This window comes from Gopherus evgoodei, chromosome 4 (assembly GCF_007399415.2).
Source record: "Gopherus evgoodei ecotype Sinaloan lineage chromosome 4, rGopEvg1_v1.p, whole genome shotgun sequence".
In the NCBI taxonomy this organism is placed as follows: Eukaryota; Metazoa; Chordata; order Testudines; family Testudinidae; genus Gopherus; species Gopherus evgoodei.
In genome coordinates, this window is record NC_044325.1 from 34,637,391 (window position 1) to 34,658,386 (window position 20,996).

Genomic DNA, 20,996 nt, shown 5'->3' on the forward strand with positions numbered 1-20,996 from the left:
GTCTCCCTGATTCGAATAGCCCCCTTTTTGAGCCACTCTAATAGCCCTGGTATCTGGCTGCTCCAAATCGCTGCCATCTGATCTGCTTTGATGCTCCACCCTTGGGGAAAGTTTTTCCCCTTACCTTCACAAATATTATGCAGAGTACAGTAGGCTGCTATGACCATGGGAATATTTTCCTCACTGAGGTCTAATCTGCCATAAAGGCAGCACCAGCAAGCTTTTAATCTGTCAAACACGTATTCATCGGTCGTTCTGCACCTGCTCAATCTGTTGTTGAAGCACTCCTTGCTGCTGTCAAGGTTTCTGGTGTAAGGCCTCATGAGCCATGGGAGTAAGGGGTCCCAGGATCACTATGGGCATTTCAATATCCCCTACTGGAATCTTCTGGTCTGGAAAGAAAATCTCTGCTTGCAGATTTCTGTATAAGCCAGTATTGCTGAAGGTGTGTGCATCATGAACCTTTCCTGACCACCCTGCATTGTTATCAGCAAAACAACCCTGGTGATCCACAAGCGCCTGCAGTACCATAGAGAAGCAGCCCTTTCTATTGATGTACTCCATCGCAAGATGGTCCGGGCCAAAATTGGAATAGGTGTGCTATCTATCACCCTGCTGCAGTTAGGGAATCCCATTGCCACAGAGCCATCCCCCATTTCACACACATTTCCCAGAAACACAGCCCTTCATAGCAGGATGTGATTAATGGCCCTGCACATTTGTGTAAATGCAACCCCTGTGGTTGATTTCCCAACTCCAAACTGATTCATGACTGATAGTAGCAGTCTGGAGTTGCCAGCTTCCACGCAGTGATCACCACACACTTTGCCACTGACAGGGCTGCTTTCATTTTGATGTTCTGGTGGAAGGGCAGGGGCAAGCTCCATACACAGTTCCAGGAACGTGGCTTTATGCATCCAAAAGTTTTGCAGCTGCTGCTTGTCATACCGTACCTGCATAACCATGTGATTCTACTACTCAGTGCTTATTTTCTAGACCAATAACAGCCCACTATGTGCAGCTACTCCATGAATGCCAAAAGTAATCTGGAATTGTTTCTTTCTGTGGCGTCCAGGAGGGCAGGCACCTTAGATTCCTGTTTGGATTCACAGCTCAGAAAATATTGTATGATCAGCAGCATTGTGTTAATAACGGTTATCACAAGACTGGTGAGCAGTGCAGGATCCATGTTTTTAGGCAGAGAGGACAGGCACATAGATTACAGGGACTTGAAAAATGGTGCAGAGGGTAGCCAGAAGCCCATAGAATGATGGGACAGAAAAAACTGCATCCTGGGATGGTAAGCCCACACCCAAGATGTCCTGCAATCCAGTCCCACAACTCCTAGCAGCAGAAGGTGGCACGTTGCACAGTGAGATAGCTATTTACGATGCATTGCTCTTTCAGTGCTAGAGTGCCAACTGTGGATACACTCTGCTGACACGAGGAGCATTGTGTGAACGTGCACAAGCGATGCAATTATAGTGGTTTCTGATTGTCGGAGTAACTTGCATTAACTTAACTCTGTAGTATAGACATAGCCTTTGGCTTCTTTTCTGGTCATAGATGCATAAATGTTTGGTGGGGGGGAAGTATTTATATTTAAGCTGCAGTACTGAACTAATGCTGCAGGTGATTTTACAAGATATGCTGTTAAATAGTTACGTGATCAGAATTGAATTCCATTAATTACAATTGATACAAATTGAAATGACTATAATGGATCAAATTCACCACGTGGTATAAGCAGGCTCAACAATATTGCCTGGTATATTTTCTCTGTTCCAGGTGGAGGTGGATTCAGTAATGGCCTTGGTGCAACAAAAAAATTCAGGTAATATGCAAACAACAGGCTTTCCTTTCTCTCTAGTCTGTTCTCATTCATGAATTCTGTAATCTAAAAATTAGGCTATAAAACTTTTAAAAGAACTTGCTACAGATTAATTACAAAGAGATTTACAGAGGCTGTTGATGAGTCAGGATTATTTAATTGCTAAATTCTTGGGACTCATGACGAAAATGAGCTTTTGGGCTTGTCTTTGGTGCAAGGCTGACAGTTTTCCAGAAAAAACTAATTTACGACAGACACTGGTAAATACCAGTTTAAACTGGGAAAAAGAAAATAATTATTAGAATGTACTAATGAAAATTACTGAAAAAATATGCAACGGTTTGATAGTTTTTTGGCATATATAATATTGAAAACCAGAATATGAATCATGGTTTGTAAATTCCATGAGGAAAATACCAGACAAAATGTACAGAGACAATACTGAACATTGGAATATGTTACATATATTAATATTACCCTTATTACAGTTGTACTTTTTATTTGTAGAACCCTAAATTAATTTCTGAATCTACTGCCTTGTGTAAGCACAATTTGAGAATGTAACTATAAAGCTAAGTGTAATACTGTGTGCATTAATGAAACAGTTTTTAAAAATAGAAAATGTCTAGAACTGGGACTAACTAGCTTTTTTCCTGAGCGGTAAAAGCCCATTATTTTATGTGGTAAAAACCACCTCTAGGCAGTGATGAGCTCCCAAAATCCTAAGAACCGGTTCCCTACTGGGTCCTCGGTGGCACTTCGGCGGGGGAGGGGTCTTCACTTGCTCCGGGTTTTTGGTGGCATTTTGGCAGCAGGTCCTTCACCTGGAGCAAGTGAAGACAGCTGCCGCCACCCCACCCCTCCCCGTGCCACCGAAGACCCGGTAGGGAACTGCTCAGTGAGTACAGTACAAGCCCTACATTCGTGTCTTCCCCTCACACATACACATCCGACCCCAACCCACGTCCTGCCCCCCTCAGAACCCACAAGTTTCTCCTCTCCCTCTTCCCCCTCTCCCTCCCCCACCAGGGTAGCAGCAGCAGCCGGCTCTGGGGGCTATTTAAAGAACTGGGGCAGCAGAGGCGGCTGGAGCCCCAGCCCTTTAAATAAATAGCCCCTGGAGCCCCGCCCTATCCCAGGGCTCTAGGGGCTATTTAAAGGGCCCGCAGCTCCCCTGCTTCTACCGCCCCAGTCCTTTAAATAGCCACCAGAGCCCTGGGGAAGTGACAGGGCTCCTGTGACTATTTAAAGGACCAGGACAGTAGGAGCAGCGGGAGCCCCAGACTTTTTCAATAGCCCCCAGAGCCCCGCAGCCCTACCCCCAGGGCTCCAGTAGTGGGGCTCTGGTGTCAATTTAAAGGGCCTGGGGCCCCAGACTTATTTAAAAAGTCTGGGGCCCCAGGCCCTTTAAATTGCCCCCTGAGGAAGCCGGGCCACCCCTTTAGCAACCGGTTCTACACTGGCTTCTAAATTTAACAACCTGTTCTTGTGAACCGGCTCCAGCTCACCACTGACCTTAGGTATATACTATACCATCCCTGCTTTGGTGCAGATATATTGACTCAAAATTGAGGTTTTTCTAATAGCAAGGCTTTATAGACTAATTGAAATGGTCTCTTAAACTGTGGAAAGAGGTGGCTTTTAACAAATAAATGTGCTTCTGCAGTACATGCATCCCAAATACAGCAGCATTGTGCTAGAGTATGAGAACCTGAAAATGGAATCAACAGAAGCTGACTATAGAGAAAAGTAAATCTGGCTAGTCTGTTTTCATAACCTAAATTGAGAGAAGTGCAGGAAGTAAGCAAAGCCTGTATTGGTTGGTAAGTGATGAAAATTGTCTGACAATGTCCCTCTGCCACCATTCCATTATTTGTCTGTTGGATTGATAAAGAGCAGAGAAGTCTTATCTGCAAAACTAAGTCCAGACACAAGTACAAAGTTAACTGTTTACTTGGATTTTTAGATTATGGATTTTTAAGTGTCCAGTTGACAGATGAGACATTTTATTTTTACCTAGAAATATGGCTTCTTATGTATTGAGGTAGCTTTGTGCTCTGTAGTTATACTAGATAAAAAGCCAGTGCTAAGAGATCAATGAATGGGCAGCACAGTACTGTAGGGGTCGTTCTTTAAAAGGAAAATTGTATACTATAATTTTCCAGTCTTATGTGCCACTTTGAAAGAGAAAATAAATAAATGGATTGCAGCCCATGTTGCTTTTCTCAGGTTTTACTTCTGTAGTTATCCAATTGAAAGGGATGTTGCTCAGGCAGGCAAGTTCAGTGTGTTTAGGCATCCCTTGTTATTAAAGAAATTGTGTATATACAGAACCTAGTAGTTGAAACCAGCATGTGTCTATAATTCTAGAAACTGAGAATGTAATGGTCTTTAATGTGATGTTTCAAGAAGCAGTAATGAAAAAAACATTGGGAATCTGAGCACTTGTAGTTTAAGGTTTGAATTCAGACAGTAGGTGGAGCTGAAGGAGCTATGCTTCTGAACCATATTAGATATAAATGAATATGGAAAAACTGTGAGAAAAAGAAACCACTGAGGTCTTGTTATATTGTTTTAAAAAGCTAGCTAAAACAGTGACATTGTTCTTTATAAATCATTTCAAGTGTATAAAATAGGTCTAAATCTGTATATTTCACAGGTGTAAGGCACAAGATTAGACTACATGAGAATTCTGAGTTGAAATTACATTTATTTCTGTCTTGACTTGTTCTATTTTTAAAAACTAGGGCATACATTTTTTTCCTAAGATTTCTTTTTTATACAAGTACTTTGCTTTCAGAAATACCAGACAGTTAATTAGAGTTGGATTTAACAAACTATATTTGCATTCCAACCTCTTTTTTTATTTAACTCTCACTAAAAAAAATCAGATAAACTTGTTTCTAAGTACATTTACACAATCTGTAAGTGTAATAACCAATCCAGTGTTACCATGCAATTTTATTAGGAGACGCATAGGAAACCAAACCTGAGGCTACAGAGCATTTCATAGGATTTAGACAGAGCTGGGAATGATGCCAGCTATATTGTTTGTGCAATACACTCTATTCCTTTATTTGTGGAATTCAAGTGCTATTGACTTTGGAGTGACCACTTCTTTCTCCTGTTCTCCCAGTCTAAGGAAAGATGGCATTGTAGCCAGCCAGCAAGAAATATATTAAGGAATAGAGAAAGAAGAGCCAGGTAAATGGAAATATAATTTGAGAAGAAGCTGAATTTTGCAAATCTCTAGTAGAATATTTTCACATAACCTAACATTATGGAAGATACTGTAATTGTTTCAATTCTTGTTCTTATCATTAATAATAAAGCAGTTACAATTATATTGCCTGAGTGAGTCATGGTTGCAGTGGGCAAATAAAGCAGAGGGTTTTTTGGAGGGAGGTATATTAACATTTTCCATTTCTCTAGGTGTATTACTTGAAGAATTTTTAAAACTTATGAGTACAAAGAAGGCTGCACAACTACACCATAGTGAAATAAGGCAGATATTCACAGCTTTTGACATGCAGTGTAAGTTTTTCTTCCCTGAAGAGTTTTTTTTTTTTGTTTTTTTTTTTTTTTAAGAGAGACCTCCATACTGAAGCAAATATGCAAAATAGAGCATTATCCTATGATGGGATTTGGGCAATATCCTAGACAGGAGCTTTCCAGCCTTATCTTCCTATGTTTCTATCTTTCCAAGTAAAGTAACTAAGGCCAGGTCCACACTACAGCGTTAAATCGATTTAAACAGCTTTAAATCGATTTAACGCTGTAACCGTCCACACTACAAGGCACTTAAAATCGATTTTAAGGGGTCTTAAAATCGATTTCTGTACTCCAGCTAAACGAAAGGAGTAATCCTAGAATCAATATTACTAAATCGATTTAGGGTTAGTGTGGACGGAAATCAAAGTTATTGGTCCCATTCTTTTACTGAGCTACCCAGAGTGCACCGCTCTGGAAATCGATGGTACCCTGGGACCATGGATGCACACCACCGAAGTAATGTGCCCTAGTGTGGACGTGTAAAATCGATTTTATAAAACCTGTTTTGTAAAATCGATTTTACTAATATCGATTTTAAGCTGTAGTGTGGACGTACCCTAATATAGTAATGGCATTGCAGGTAGATGATTAACAGAAGGAGGGACAGCAGGCAGTTGAGACCAGCAGTAGGCTCCCAGGTTCTCTGTTCCACTGCATGTTTCTCCAGTTTTTGAAGAAAAGCATCTCTAGCTATTCACCTACCCTGATCCCACTTACTGTTACCAATATTGTATCACCATCCCGATTATTGGAATTCCCTCAGGACCCTCCTCTTCTAATATTTCTCTGCTCACTCACGCACACCACTTATGCTGCCGATTCCTCTCCCAGGAGATGGGAGAGAATCTTCCTTTCCCTGCCTGACAGATGAAGGGGAAGAGACAAAGCAGCAAGGATCTTCTTCTATGGCTTATTCTGGGACCCAGGCTTGGTAGCTCTTTTTCCTTTTCTGGTAGGCTATGGGGATGGACTGTGATTCTTCTCCTCCCCTCCCCACTCCCCTTAGCAAAAAGGAGAGAAGCTTGAAAATAGGGCCAGTGAACCAAGGGCTTGTAGCATTTATACTATCCTTTCCATGTGGTCTTTTTTTTTTGTCTGTCCCTGGCCTGAAACAGGCTTGGCCCATGAGGAATAGAAGGAGGGCCAGGTGCTGAAATGAGTCAGTCAAGCATCGTCTGCAGCTTGATCAGGACACACAAGAAAAAGATTTTAAATGGCAGGTTGCAACTTTATTTAAATTTAACATTGGATAGGTGCATTATCCGCCCCATCTTCCCGTGCCAGGTGTGTTAGGTAGGTTCTGTAAACCCTACACTCGACATCTATCATATGGCTCGTAACTCAGGATAGACTCTCCAGTGCCTGCCCCCAAGGATTCAGCTCGCTCTGCTGATCTTCTCACCTTTTCCTCCAGCAAAGGGGACAGAAGGGACAGACAGAGGGACTGCAGGCTGCAAGGACTTCAGATCACCCCTTTTCCATAGACCAGGGTCCATAGCAAAATCCCATGTTTCTTATTTTCTGATCACTAGCCCTTTGGTCTTTTATCCATCCTGGACACCGGCTGCAAATTGCACCAAATTAACATAAAATAACCTAAAAGTGCAATTCCTATACTCTAGAACTACAAGGAGGGAGTGTGGGTTCATCTAAACATGGGGCAAGAGGCCTGCTAAACCTTGGGCCAGGATTTAAATAAATGATGGTGGGAACCAAGGACCAATTAGTTCACATCTCTCTACCTGTCCAACGAACAGTGGAAAGAGGGGCCTACCCCTATATATTCTCCCCCTTTTATCCAAAGCTATCAGGCATCTTGTGTATCCAATCCGGTTTCCCATCTGTTAAATTGATGGGTAGCATTCTTGTCCTGAACTGCTAGTAGGTGCTTCAGTAAGCTTTTTAAAGAGGCTAACGCACCTCAGCAGCTACCCCATGCGCCTTTGTTTTGTCCATCATTGTCTGTGTGTGTGTCTCTCTCTCCCTCCTCCCCCATACGTACCCAGTGACAACCTTGTTTGAATTATTGCTTTCTCTTTCAGTTGGATCCTGCAATGAAGTGATAGGTCTTGTCTGCACCTAAAAGTTAGGTTGACATAGCTGTGGAAGTAAGGAGCACCATAGCTCCTTAGCTAAATAAGGAGCACCGTAGGTATGGTGACCTAGCCCCTAGAGTAGATGCAGGTATGTTTACAGAAGAATGTTTCTGCCGTCTTAGGCACTGTCATTCAGAGAAGTGGTGTTCCTAGATCTTTCAGCAGTATAGGCTGTATTAACAATACAGGGTTATGCTCGCATAGCTACAGCAACCTAGCTCCATAATATAGACATTCACGTAATAATAGGTGGTTGGTCTCTTTCATGGATTTTGTTCTAATGTTATATATTCAGTATCATGACTTCATTGCAGAATTAATCTAGAAGAGAAAATGTACTGTGAGGGAAACCTTGTTTAAATACAACTCCACACATGGAATTTGATAATTAGCAAATATGGGAAGAAAAATTGTGAAACACATGTAAAAGATCATTTTAGTATATTTTAAAGTGTGCATTTGAAAGTTTCCCCAGTATAAAAATTTATTTTAAAAACTGTCATTTTAAAAATTAATTCTTAAATATGAAACAGTGCAGTACAGATGTTGCAAGAGTAATTCCTTTGAATGGAGTTTTTGGTAGCATACACCAAAATGACAGTACAAAATCATTCTTGAATCACTCATTTTTTGACACTCCCACTACCCTACCCTATGTGGATCCTAGCCATTTCCTAAAATACTCTGGCTGAAATTATAATAACTTCAAAGAGTGTACTTAGATCTGAAAATCTACTGGACAGGCTTATAAGTATTAATATATTTAAAAACTGATGTTTGGTTCTTGAGCAAGCATAACTCTTCATAGTTTTTTTGTTTGTTTTTGTTTGTTTTTTAATCTTATTTTCCCACTTCTTTAAACAAGATAGAGGATTTTTGACTTTGGAAGATTTCAAAAGAGCCTTCAATTCCATTGCTCCAAAGTTACCTGAAAGGATCATAGTTGAAGCTTTCAGGTAAGATAAACATAAGTCTTGTTTGATTCTTGTTCTTATATAGAAGTTATTTTTGCTGATACAGTCTAACATGGCTACCACTCTGAAGCTTGTAATGTGTTTTTCACATCACAAAAAATGTCATAACTGTAAAATGTTGTAAAACATATTGATCAGTGGATACCATAATGCAGTATTACCAAGTTGTGTGCCTTGTGATTCCATATTTATGAATGTGGTATGAGAGCTGGAGAGGAATCTAACACAGACTATGCTACTTGAACTGCAGTTTCTCACATAATAATGATCACTTAGGGCCAGATTCTGGCACTTTATATTGAGTAGCACCTTGTTCCACTAATAACCCCAGCTGAAATCATTGAGGGTACTTGTTCCCCTTAGTATGCGAGTTTTACTTTGTTGGGTAAAGTTATGTCCAGAAAGCTTTTCCTAGACAGGTGACCAGAATGAGTCATCTGGGGAATTAAAAACATGTAAGCAGAAACACACAGATATATGAATGTAAGGGCAAGAAGCATCAATATTGTCATTTCACAAAATTCGGATCTCTATGCCCTCACACCAGCCAAAACAAACAGCCCAAAGTATGGTTTAAACTGCACTGGCTTTAGAATGTTCCTCCTTTCCCCGCAACTTTTCCTCTTTCTTTGACACACACATCAGAATTGAGCTCTTTGGCTAAATTTAGATCATAGGTACAGAATTGCTGTGTACTTTATGTAACATCATTTATAATATATGTGCATGTAAGATGCATGATAATGCATGCTTTGATGACCAAGAGCAGGAGAAAGCTCTAAGATAGGCTTGTAGGGACTAGAAAGAAAAGAGCTTAATGAGTACATTTTGGAACTCTATGAAGTTGTCATCTAAATAACTTTCTTTTTTAATATTGTAAGCCCTGCTGGTTGGTAAAAGTGCTGTCTTTATAGCATTTCACATACTGCTGCATCACTTGAATTTTAAGAAGCTAAGCATGGAAAGTTGGAGATTTTTCTTATAAAAATGAAATAAAAAAATGTAAAAGATGCTGAGTGTGTGCTTAGTCCCAGAAGAAACTAGAAAAAAGAAAAAAGAAATTTAAAGAGAGAAAATTCAAGGTCATAGCTTTTAATGCTTATTTAGCTTCTGCTGCTGCAGTTTAGGGCACATGTTTGCTTCTGAATGTCAAATCTCCCAATGTATTATTTTTAGTAAAAATTAAAAGAAACATATCAATCACTGAAGCCAGGGCCAGGTAAATCTTAAGGAGAGAAGTACAAAGATAGTTGTTACATAACAGTGGAGAAATCCTGACCTCATTGAAATCCATGGTAGTTTTGTCATTGTCTTCAACAGATGTAGGATATCATCCTAGATATTTAATGTATACATGCCCGTATGCACACACACGTGTTTGTGACTTCAGATCCTAAAATAATGAATTACATGATAACTCAAAAATGCTTTTGAATGAATCACATTTCAAAACATTCTTTTTCTCTGATCACAGGCATTATTTGTCTGTCATTACTGTATTGTAATTTACATTAAAACAAAGAACTACCATAATTTCAATATTCAGAGCCAAATGTACAAATCCTTGTGCAGCACATGAGCTACTCAAAAAAGTACAAATAAGAATATAAGTAAAACTCAACATTTGCATGCTGAGATCAGAGAAGTACAGGTTTTACACGTGCAATTGCCTGATGCTTTGTGTGCAAAAATGCTCATATTAAAAATACATTTTGTTTTGCTCTCTCTCTGGCATGGTGCTTTAAAATGAGTTGCTTAGATTTTCCATTTATGCATTTTATTACTATTAAAATACAGTGTACATTTTTAGTATGATTTATAGATTTCATAGAATATCAGGGTTGGAAGGGACCTTGGGAGGTCATCTAGTCCAACCCCCTGCTCAAAGCAGGACCAATCCCCAGATAGATTTTTACCACAGAACCCTAAAGTGGCCCCCCTCAAGGACTGAACTCACAACCCTGAGTTTAGCAGGCCAATGCTCAAACCACTGAGCTATTCCTCTCCCCCTCATATAGCAAGATAATATGGATTACAAAGCATAGTGTACTTCTCTAACACACGAAAAATGAACAGTTAATGCCTGTGCTTCACTTTGGTATTGGATGTAAAGTATATTTATAAACATAAAATAAACATGGTCAGATATACTGAATGAATTTAAACTGGCAATAGATCTTCTCAACCATTTGGTGGTGCTAAATGCTCTGTTTAAGGTAAGAACTGAGACTAGATAGAGTTGATTCAAAAGAGTTCTTGGGTATAGTAAGTGTGCAGTTTTTTTATTTTATTTCAAGGAAATAATACCAATACAAGAATATTTGCATGTCATACAGATTAATGTAAAATTTCATTTAGAAATTGTCTGCTAAATATATTGTGGTTTTTTTCCCCAAAATGTTAATATTCTGTGTAATTTGCTGCTAAGGTTCATGTAAGCTTCAGGTGAATCTTCAATTTATTTTGATCACATCTATTGACTATAGTACGTACAAAAATATTGTGGTAAAAATGAATTGTAGAGTTCAACTGTTTCTGTGATCTTACCAGGTATATTAGACAAAATGGACATCGGGTGCTTAATCATGGTACATCTGATTGAAATGTCAATGTTCCGTAAGAACACTAGCCATTCATTACACAGGGGTTCTAGTAATGCCTAGTGGTGAGTGGTTTAATGGTAGGACACTTATTTATTTTGGTAGATGGGTTGATTTTATGAATTAAACTTTTTTCATAACCATGTTACTCATTCTCTCTTTGAGAGTACATGTATGAATTGTCAGAAAAGTTTAAATAGGACAATGTGCAATTATTAAGCTGAACATCTTATAATGAAAAGTGACCATGGTGTCCTCATTGTAAGGTGGCATACCAGTTGTTGTCAGCAAGCACTGCAAGAAATGTTTGCATTTTTTGTTGTGAAACTTTGATTTATGTTTGGTTAACCTAGTTACAAATATACAGCATTATTAATTACTGCAGTCAAGGAAATACCTGTCTTAGCTGTACCATTTGTGTATAAGAGGAAGATATTTAATTGTTGAATCCTCAAACTGTAATAATGAAAGTGAAATAGCAGAACAAAGCTGAAAAATGATAATTATGAAAATGTGAAAGAGTGAATAAATGACACGTCTTTTTAAAAAAAAAGAATAATAGACATACAGTTTCTGAAGCTAACAAGCATACATCATAGCTCATAGATCAGAAACACTGTATCCCATTCATGATCTGAATTTTATGCTGCTTTGCACTTAAATTAATAGGGTCACATGTCAGAGGTGTATTAATATTTTTGTGTGTTAATTCTTTCACTGCTAAAAAGACCTAATTGTTTCATATTTCTTTCTTATAATTATCCAGTAACAAGAAAATAACCCAGTTTTGAGAACCACTCCACAGCAGAAATCTTATGCTCTTTATGCAAGTTTGATTTATAGACATGTACTGCAGAGCAGAGTGAATATGAAACATTCATCTTCCTATGGCTAGTTGCCATGGAAACGTAGTACACAGTACAATATCATTCCAGCTCTGGTGATGCCTGCAGTAGTTTATTCCTTTGTTTGTCTCATTTCTTAAGCAACTGTCTTGAAGCCTTTCATATTATCACAATTAATCACATACACAAGTCTATTGTTATTGCTTCAAAATTATCTCTAATGGATAAAATACATTTTTATGTGTACATGTGTATATATTCATTGTGAATGTATATTTTTTTTCAATTCATTGGTTAAAAGCTAGTCACATGCTCAAAAATTACATATTATTGCTCATGAACTGATACATCTGTACAGTATACCATGTTGAATATCATTGGCTCACATACAGAGATCTATAGAAAGCTACTTTCATCCAAGAAAATATTTTCTTGCTCTGACCCTCCAGCTTCCTTTGAAGTTTCCTATCAGGGACTGGAGTCACATCTCTATTTCTCCATAGACAAATTTCCTGCTCTGGGAGGGCAGGAATTAAATATAGCCCAATAGCATCTCCTGCCTTCCCCCAAACTGCTTTTGCTAGATGAGGAAGAATCCAGAGACTGTCAGAACACCCAATCTGTCCCTGCCCTTAACTGGCGAGAAGTAAGGGACATTGGAAAAAAAAAAAACATCATTAATACAAAAAATACCACTACGTGCAAGGGTGATAAATTAACAAAAATATTGCCCTGAGGTAAAAGTGCTCTAGAGATTATGATATTTGTTTAGGAACCAAAGGCTCCTTCTGATATATTCCCTTGAAATTAATCAGTGGGCCCAATCCTACAGTCTTTACAAGAGTAAGGAATACAGACCATTAATTTTACTAATAACAGTGGCATACGGTTATCCATAAGCAGGCCAGTTCATAAATAATTAATAATAAAGGGAAGGGGAATGCTCCCTTTGGGAGAGTTATTTCATAAGAAATAGATCCCTTAATGGATTTTTGTTAAGAATTTTTCTTGGGTTTTATTGTTTGGTTTGTATTTGTTGTTTTTTTTTTATGGTTAGGGCCATGAGCTTGAATGGATAACACCAGAGCGGCAATTAGTGTTGGAAAGCAAATCAAAGCTTTGAAAGTGCCTTTGCAGGAGAAAGATGGTGCTTCACTTGATGGAGGTCATAGATAGTCAAGTCAAACGACTTTCCTCAGTTATTTGTGTGGAAAAATTAAAAATGCACTTCAGTGGACGGAAAAACTGTTATAGGTAAACCTACTCCAATTTAAGATGCAGTCTTGGAAATATAGATTTTAAACAGATACTGTCTAGTGCCTAAATCTTTTCCTCTTCTGCATTCTAGTCCTGCAAACACTCACTCACAGTCTTAGCTTAAAGCATGTGGGTTAGGTCCATTGAAGCAAGGAGGAGTACTTGCATGCTTAAAATTACGTGTATGCAGGATTGGGATCCAGGAATGCAATTCCTATGCAAATGTATGTATATAGTCCTGTGTATATGCATCAACTGCATCTGAAAAATCAGGTATATTTCTTCCTATGTAGGAATATGCCATTACAAAAAATGGACCTTAAACTTTTGAAAACTACACTCCTGGACTAAAAACATTATTTAAATGAAGTGCTTAGATATTTTCTGCTTCTGTGTCCTTCTCTTATTTTAGAGACCATTTACTTCACATAGGGTAAGCCTATAGAATAGCCTTTACAATGTACAAATATAGCATTCATAAAATATGCCAAATTGACATCTTTGGAGATTGAATTATTATTTATAAACAACTAGTGTGGGTTTCTTCTTTCCCCTCACAGTGTCTCAGTTCTGAAAGGGATCATCTCTAAGAGTGAAAGGAGAGTTGGAGACTTACGACAATTCAGTCCATGCTATCTTTTACTGGGACTACCAACTAGGATGTTCATTATTTTCTGTTGCATTAGCTGTTGGTATGATACAGCTTCTGTCCACTGGGGATTAGACTCCGGACCACCAAACTCATCTTACTTAGACTACTAAGCAAGTATTAGACAGCAAAAACTGTTGGTCACAATCATCCAGTACTAGGCTGAACCACTGACCTGGAGGGGAAGGGTTAGGGTAACCAGACAGCAAATATGAAAAATGGGATGGGAGTGGGGGATAATAGTAACCTATATTTAAAAAACAAAACAAAACACAAAAAAACCAAAAATCAGGACTGTCCCTGTAAAATCAAAACATCTGGTCACCCTTGGAAGGCTTCAAATACCCCATAAGCTCCCTCAGAATGTTCCCATTTTTAATGAAATTAGAGTTCCAGTTTTAGGGTAACAGAATACCAGTATCCTCTAAAATGTACCTTTTATTGAAAGTGTAATTTGTCCTAGATATTTTGCTAGCCCAGGGGAGTATAGTATAGAGTCAAGAAAGGCAATTATGGATGGAATTTTTCACTTATTCCTAATGATTAATCTAAAGAGTTGCTGTTTATTTGTATGCCTGAATCAAAAGCCAGCCCCCCATTGTGCTAGATGCTGTACTAACAGATGGTAAGACAGTCCTTGCCTTGGAGAGTTTATGATTGAAGCAGACAAAACAGGTAAAGGGTGGAAAGGTAGCATTATAATCCCACTTTTTAAGATGGGGGACAGAGGCACAGAGAAATTAAATTACTTGCCCATTGTTACAAAAGAAGTCTGTGGCAGAGTCCAGAACTGAACCACCTCTCCTGAATCCTAATCCAGTGCTTTAACCAAAACAGCAACCTTTCTTGTTCTGCATGGAATTAGAAATCAACTTTCTACAAATGTATTATTCTCTAATGTCCCTCTAATGTTTACATTGTGTTCTGATGCTTGCTGTCTCTGTATCTCTGCTGCAAATTGAGAAAGCTGCCTTAGAAAGTACAGTATGATTGGTAAGAGGATATCATAATACTTCATGCTAACAAAACTTAATTGAATGAATGCCTAGTTAAAAAAATTGGTGAAAGGGCTTGTACTTTGTTTTTGACATGACATATTAAGTCATTAGATAGTGTAATAAACATGCTTAAACTAATTGTCAGTATGTACTAGCATAGTACAGTATGCACTAGATAATTACAGTTTTTTCAATCCTTCTTTCATTTGGTCCTAGGTATTTTATTTTAATTAAGAGTAAAATATTGGTAAAAGTACACAAACTGTACATGTGTTCTAGTAATCTTTATATTCAGAAAATTGTCAGGGTTTTTAAAAATATGCATGTTGCTGTCTTAACGGTATTTTTGTGATTTGTTTTTATTACATTTTTCAGAATCAGAATATTTCCCTCAGGAGACAGAAAAAGGCAATGCCGCTCACCCCCAGAGTCTAGAAAATGTGGCTTCTGAAGCCGTAAGAGGAAGCCAATTAAAATGTTCTTTCCTAGAGCCTTTGATAAGTTGTACTGACTACCTTCAAAAAGTTTGACAAATGGAGGATTTTGCCCTTGATTCAGCCCTGAGATGACCAGATTGATTTAAAATAAACAAAAAAAAGACCTTTAGACCCTTAGATTCTCTTTCATATCTGGGAGACAGAAAACTGGATTCCATTCTGAAGTAATAGCATGATGACTTAGGGAAGTTTCAGTGCAACCCTAAATTCTTTCTATTAATCCCAAAAGTTTAAAATCTAAGACTTCCTAAAATCTCTCTTCTGTCTGATGAAAGAGAGACTAGCAGACTTGCTTGGATGGTAGAAGCACTTTGGGGAGCTGACCAGCTAAATGGTCTTAGTTGAAAGAGAGAATGTGGCACATCCTTCAACTAGAGGGGAAGGATGTAAGCTATGTATCTATATCTCTTCAGGAACTGGTACCAGGACTCACAGTCATGATTCATTCAGACAATGCCCAGGTCTTGGGATATTCAAACTGAAAGAGCAAAAGTCTGTGCACCAAAGCAAAGATTCTTGTGTATTGGCCAGAATTTAATTACTGTTATAATAGCACTCAGAGACCTAAATCAGGAATGGGGTTTCATCATGCTAAATGTTGGCTCTGCCCAATGGAGACTTACAGTCTAAGATATTTCTCTCCCATAAAAGTAGTTTTTCTGATGTGGGTCCTCAGAAATCAAGTTGATTAACTGACCAGGATATGGCAGGATTCACTCAAGTGAATGAGAACTGTTTGACTTAATGTGCTGGAAGTGAAGACCTGTAAACCTTGAATTTTTTATTTGAGCCAACTAAAAAGTCCACAGGTTTCATGCCAGTTCTGGTAACTGTCACTTGCTATAGATTTTTTTTTTTCTGAACCCACTGCATTTAAAAATGTGGGAGATATATGGTTCTCATGCATAACTTCAGTGTGGCTTTAGTGGACTTGGTACAAAGATCTTCTGCTAACCCTCTAGCTGAGGATTCCACTTTCTCTTGATCGAAGGCCCAGCAAAGTGCAGTCATTTAGAAAAGCTTTTTTCTGTCAATTTACAGGCACTCGATGTGAGACGTGGGTCTTTCATTAGCACCATCCTTGAGAGTGGACACAGGCTCCCTTTTCATGTCTGTGTCTTATGAAAATGACCTCTCCCCAAGAAGGCCTTGATTGTCTCCATTTTAGATTTCTTTCCGTCAGGCCTACATCGGGATCTAGCATCTCCTGTCTTTGAAGTCCAGATCTGTGTACTAGTGGCAGTAAGGTGGAAGGTGAATTGATTCATAATGGGTTCTTATTTACGTTGTAAAAAAAAATTGTCAAGGCAGTCTGTCAACCAGCCAGTGATTCCTTTTTGGAATCTTGACATTTTCTGTTTTACCCTCCTTCATCCCATTCCTTTGAATTTATGACTGTCATCATTTTCCTTCCTCCTCTATCTTCCTCAATCTGTGGTAAGGAAGAAACTTCCTTGAATGGATAAATTGTTCTGTAACTTGTCCCTTATATGGTTTCTTGGTCCTTTCTTTGAAGCATCTGATACTTAAGGTTGCCAACTTTCTAGATGCACAAAGCCGAACACTCCTGCCCCACCCCTTCTCCGAGGCCACACCCCTGCTTGCTCCGTCCCCCTCTCCATCACTCACTCTCTGCAACCCTCATTGACTTTCACTGGGCTAGGGCAGGGGGTTGGAGTGTGGGAGGGGAGTGAGGTCTCTAGCTGGAGGTATGGGCTCTGGGGTGAGGCCAGAGATGAGTGGTTTGGGGTACAGGAGGGGGCTCTGGGCAGGGCCAGGGGGTTCAGAGTGCAGGAGGGGGTGTGGGATCCAGCTGGGAGTGTGGACTCTGGGGTGGGGCTGAGGATGAGGAGTTTTGTGTTTAGGAGGGGGCTGGGACAGTGGTTTGGGGGGTGCAGGCTCTAGGAGGGAGTTTGGGTGCAGGAGGGAACTCCAGGCTGGGGCAGGGGGTTGGGGTGTGGGAAAGGGTTCAGGGTACAGGGTGCCAGTGGCACTTCCCGGGAGCTATGGTAAGCAGCCGTCAGGTCCCTTCAGCCCCTAAACACACAGGTCTCCACTCCCTGCCCTCACGCCCACAGCCGCTGCCCCCACAGCTCCCATTGGTCACGGTTCCCAGACAATGGGAGCTGTGGAGCCAGCCCTCAGGGCGGGGGCAGCATGTGGAGCCTCCTTGGTTGTCGCCCATCATCTAGGGGCTGCCGGGACCTGGCGGCCGCTTCCGGGAGCTACACAGAGCCAAGGCAGGTAGGGAGCCTGCCTTAGACCCTGGCCCCCCGCTGCGCCACCGACCAGACTTTTAACAACCCAGTTGGCAGTGCCAACTGAAGCCACCAGGGTCCCTTTTTGATTGGGCATTCTGGTTGAAAACTGGATGCCTGGAACCCTACTGATACAGGGCACTGAGAGACAGGGTACCAGACACCATGGATTTCTGGTGTGGTGCAGCCCATATTCCTGAACAGTAACAGCCTGTCTGGTTTACTCAGTTCTCTGTTAGGGCTTTATATTTGTGAAAAATTCCTTATTACAGTTCCTGGATTTATTCTCAAATGAGGCTTATCATTCCTTCTTAAATAGGAAATGTTCCTATCCAGTTTCTGTTCTAAACCTAAGAATTGTATAATCTCGCTTCACTCCAATCTTTACCTAATCCGTGCAACAAATGCAGACTCTTAGATAAATTCAGTTTTTTCCTCCTCCTTTTTTTTTATCAGTCTGACAGGATCCCCAGAAGATGCAGATGTATTGGTTTGTCATTGCCTGACACTTCATGTCTCAAACTGACTTAGGCAGATGGACATCCAGCTTGTTTTACTTTGAAAGTACATTATGCCAGCTCTCTGGCTGCTCATTAGGCAGAATTAGGAGGGGTGGAGCTTCTGCTTGAAATTATGTACAGCCCCCTCCCTTTGTTCCTTACATGCATTTACAAGGTACTATAGAGATGATGTCACTGTCAACACGTGTCCTTTCACAAAGGGGTGATAGCTGTTGTTTCACTGTGGAATTTTTTGCTTCTCTGTTAATATTAAGGGCCAGTGGGCAGGGGCACTGGTGCTTAGAGCACATTTCTCCAGATGTCCAGGTTGCTGAATGACTCAGAAGCAGAAAGGGAGATTTTGCCTGTCTGTACATTTCTCTGAACAAACATTCTGGAATCCACAAAGACCTGTTAGCAATGTAATATTGTGTAGGGTCCCCTCCTCCTCAAAAAAGATGTCTGAGTTATCAGTCAAATCTTCACAAAGTTTAGTTAAGCTATTTTGACTCTTTTAAGAGCGAGGAAAGAATTAATCTGGAAACTGCTTCCTAAACCAACCGAACGGGAAGCTCTGCTGGATTGGCAGACTTCAAAATCAGTGACTTGTGTGTCTGCCTGTTGAAAGGATGTTGTCAGAATTCTGGAGATAGGTGGCATCCAAGGCCGGTGCAAGGAAGTTTCACGCCCTAGGCGAAACCTCCACCTTGCGCCACGCCCCCCCACACCCAGCTAACCCCGCCCCCCCGCGGCAGCTAACCCACCTCCTCACCCAGGGAGCCCCCCCCCAGCAGCTACCCCCCCTCTGCAGCTAACCCTGTCCAGGGAGACACCCCCTACCTGCGGTAGCTAACTCAGCCGGTGGAGGCACACTCCCCCGTCCCCCCCGCGGAAGCTAACCCCGCCTGGGAAGCCCGCCTCCACTACAGTTAATCCTGCCTGGTGAGCCCCCCTGCAGCAGCTAACCCCGCCGGGGGAGCCCACCTCAGGTCAGCTTAGCTCCGCTGCCTCAGCTTAGCACGCTGGCATCACTCTAATTCTTCTCCCCTCCCAGGCTGGTGGCTCCGATTGGGGGAGAATTAGAGCGGGGGCTGTGCGCTCAGCGGAGGAGGCGGAGTGGAGGTGATCTGAGGCAGGGAGCAGTTCCCTTGTGTGCCCCCCCCCATCACTGCAAGCGGCCCTCCCCGCGTCCCAGCTCACCTGCACTCCACCTCGTCTAAGCGGGCTTTTAGGTGCCCCCAACCACTAAGCACCCTAGGCAGTTGCATAATTTGCATAAATGGTTGCACCGGCCTTGGTGGCATCTCGGAGTGCATTGGTCCAACTGAAAGATGAAGGTGCATACTTGGGGTCCATACAGATGCAAATAAAGATTGCATTTCATCTCACCTGGTCAGAATAGGCAAAGGCGACCCTGGAGGGCACCAGCTCCTTCGGGGAATCTCATTGGTCCACATTGTTGAATAGATAACTTATAGGACCTTTATTTACAGGTAGGGAAAATCTGTCACATTCTTTCTTGGCTTTCTTAGAAGTCTTTTTTTCCAAGATGTACAATCTTCTTTCAGTCACTTTGCTGTAGATCTGTGACCAAACTGAATGCCATACTCCAGTTGCAGTCTCACCAGTGCTAAATTGTGGGAAATAACTGACTCTCTCCTAAATTTACCTGGGGTATTTCTGCTTACAAAAATAAATATATTAATCTATAAGTCTTGCATTATAGACTCATTTTCAGTTTTTAATGTGGTATATTCCTAGTATGTATGCAGTGTCATAGTAGTCTCCCATTTTGTGTTTGTTCCTTAATTATGAACTTATAGTATTTTGTAACCAATTGTTGGAATCATGGAATTTCAGACTCACTTTCTCTAGAAAATGGAATATGACTCAGCAACTCTTGTTGTCATGACTGATGGCTTTTGGTTCCTCCTGCTTATTGTAATTGACATTATCTGTTGATTCAGCTAATAAATACTGAGCTGGTTTTCTTACACTTCTAAATTGCAAACTTGTAGCAAATTCTTTCCTTCCTTCTAATGGTATTTACATGCTAGCTATTCTAACAAATACACATCTACCCCACTATAACTCTGTCCTTGGGAGCCAAAAAATCTTACTGAGTTACAGGTGAAACCGTGTTATATTGAACTTGCTTTGATCCGCCGGAGCGCGCAGCCCTCCCCCCCCCACCCGCTGGAGCACTGCTTTACCACGTTATAGCCGAATTCGTGTTATATCAGGGTAGAGGTGTTAATGTAAATATGGTGAATATACTGTATGTTATGCCAAAATGCAATGTTATTTCTCTACATAAATTAGCAAATACAAATATATATGCAGCATTCATTCTGCTTATATGTAAATGCATAGGCTGTGACTGGGATTTTTCACCATGAATGTTGTTTAATAAAAGCAGCTAACGAATGCATGCTGAAAAGTCATAAGTTAGTAATTTTTAACAATTTAAATGTAATCTAAATTCGTTTTGATGTCATGTATTAAAGAATATCAGCTGTCTGCACTTTTTATTGCTAGCTTCTAAATGTTGGAAGGTTAATAAATCCTTCAAACTACGGTACCTTTTTAATACTGACAAACTGAGCCTCATAATAAACACTTAAAATGGACTCTATCTGAAGTCAGGCTAGTGAAAAAGGTCGATGAAGGGTCACTGATGCATTTAATTAACAAGCATATAAATTAGCTAATTTGTTCTCCAGCCCTCACCTATTTTCTGTTGTTGTTTTCAAGTTGATTTCAGTGGATGTGCATTAGATTTATTGCTTGTATGTGAGAGTATAGCACAATTCTGTTTTGCAGCCTGTTCCCTTCATTTCGTACTCTCATAACTTCCTAAAATGTTGGCCTGCGTGGTTGGAAATTTTCCAGTATTCTCTTCTTGCGGTGAATTTTCTTGTGCAAGTGCTGACTGGCGC

The 20,996-nt window shown here is 40.3% G+C and overlaps 1 protein-coding gene across 1 annotated transcript in view; it reads left to right on the plus strand.

The window, feature by feature from the left end:
• The window catches only part of EFCAB11 (EF-hand calcium binding domain 11), a 99,390-nt gene that overhangs the window by 7,925 nt on the left and 70,469 nt on the right, over positions 1-20,996 (plus strand). The window contains exons 4-6 of the mRNA XM_030558947.1: positions 1,789-1,834; positions 5,264-5,365; positions 8,345-8,435. Of these exons, the coding sequence (XP_030414807.1) occupies positions 1,789-1,834; positions 5,264-5,365; positions 8,345-8,435 (239 nt within the window). The remainder of the gene's footprint in view (positions 1-1,788; positions 1,835-5,263; positions 5,366-8,344; positions 8,436-20,996) is intronic.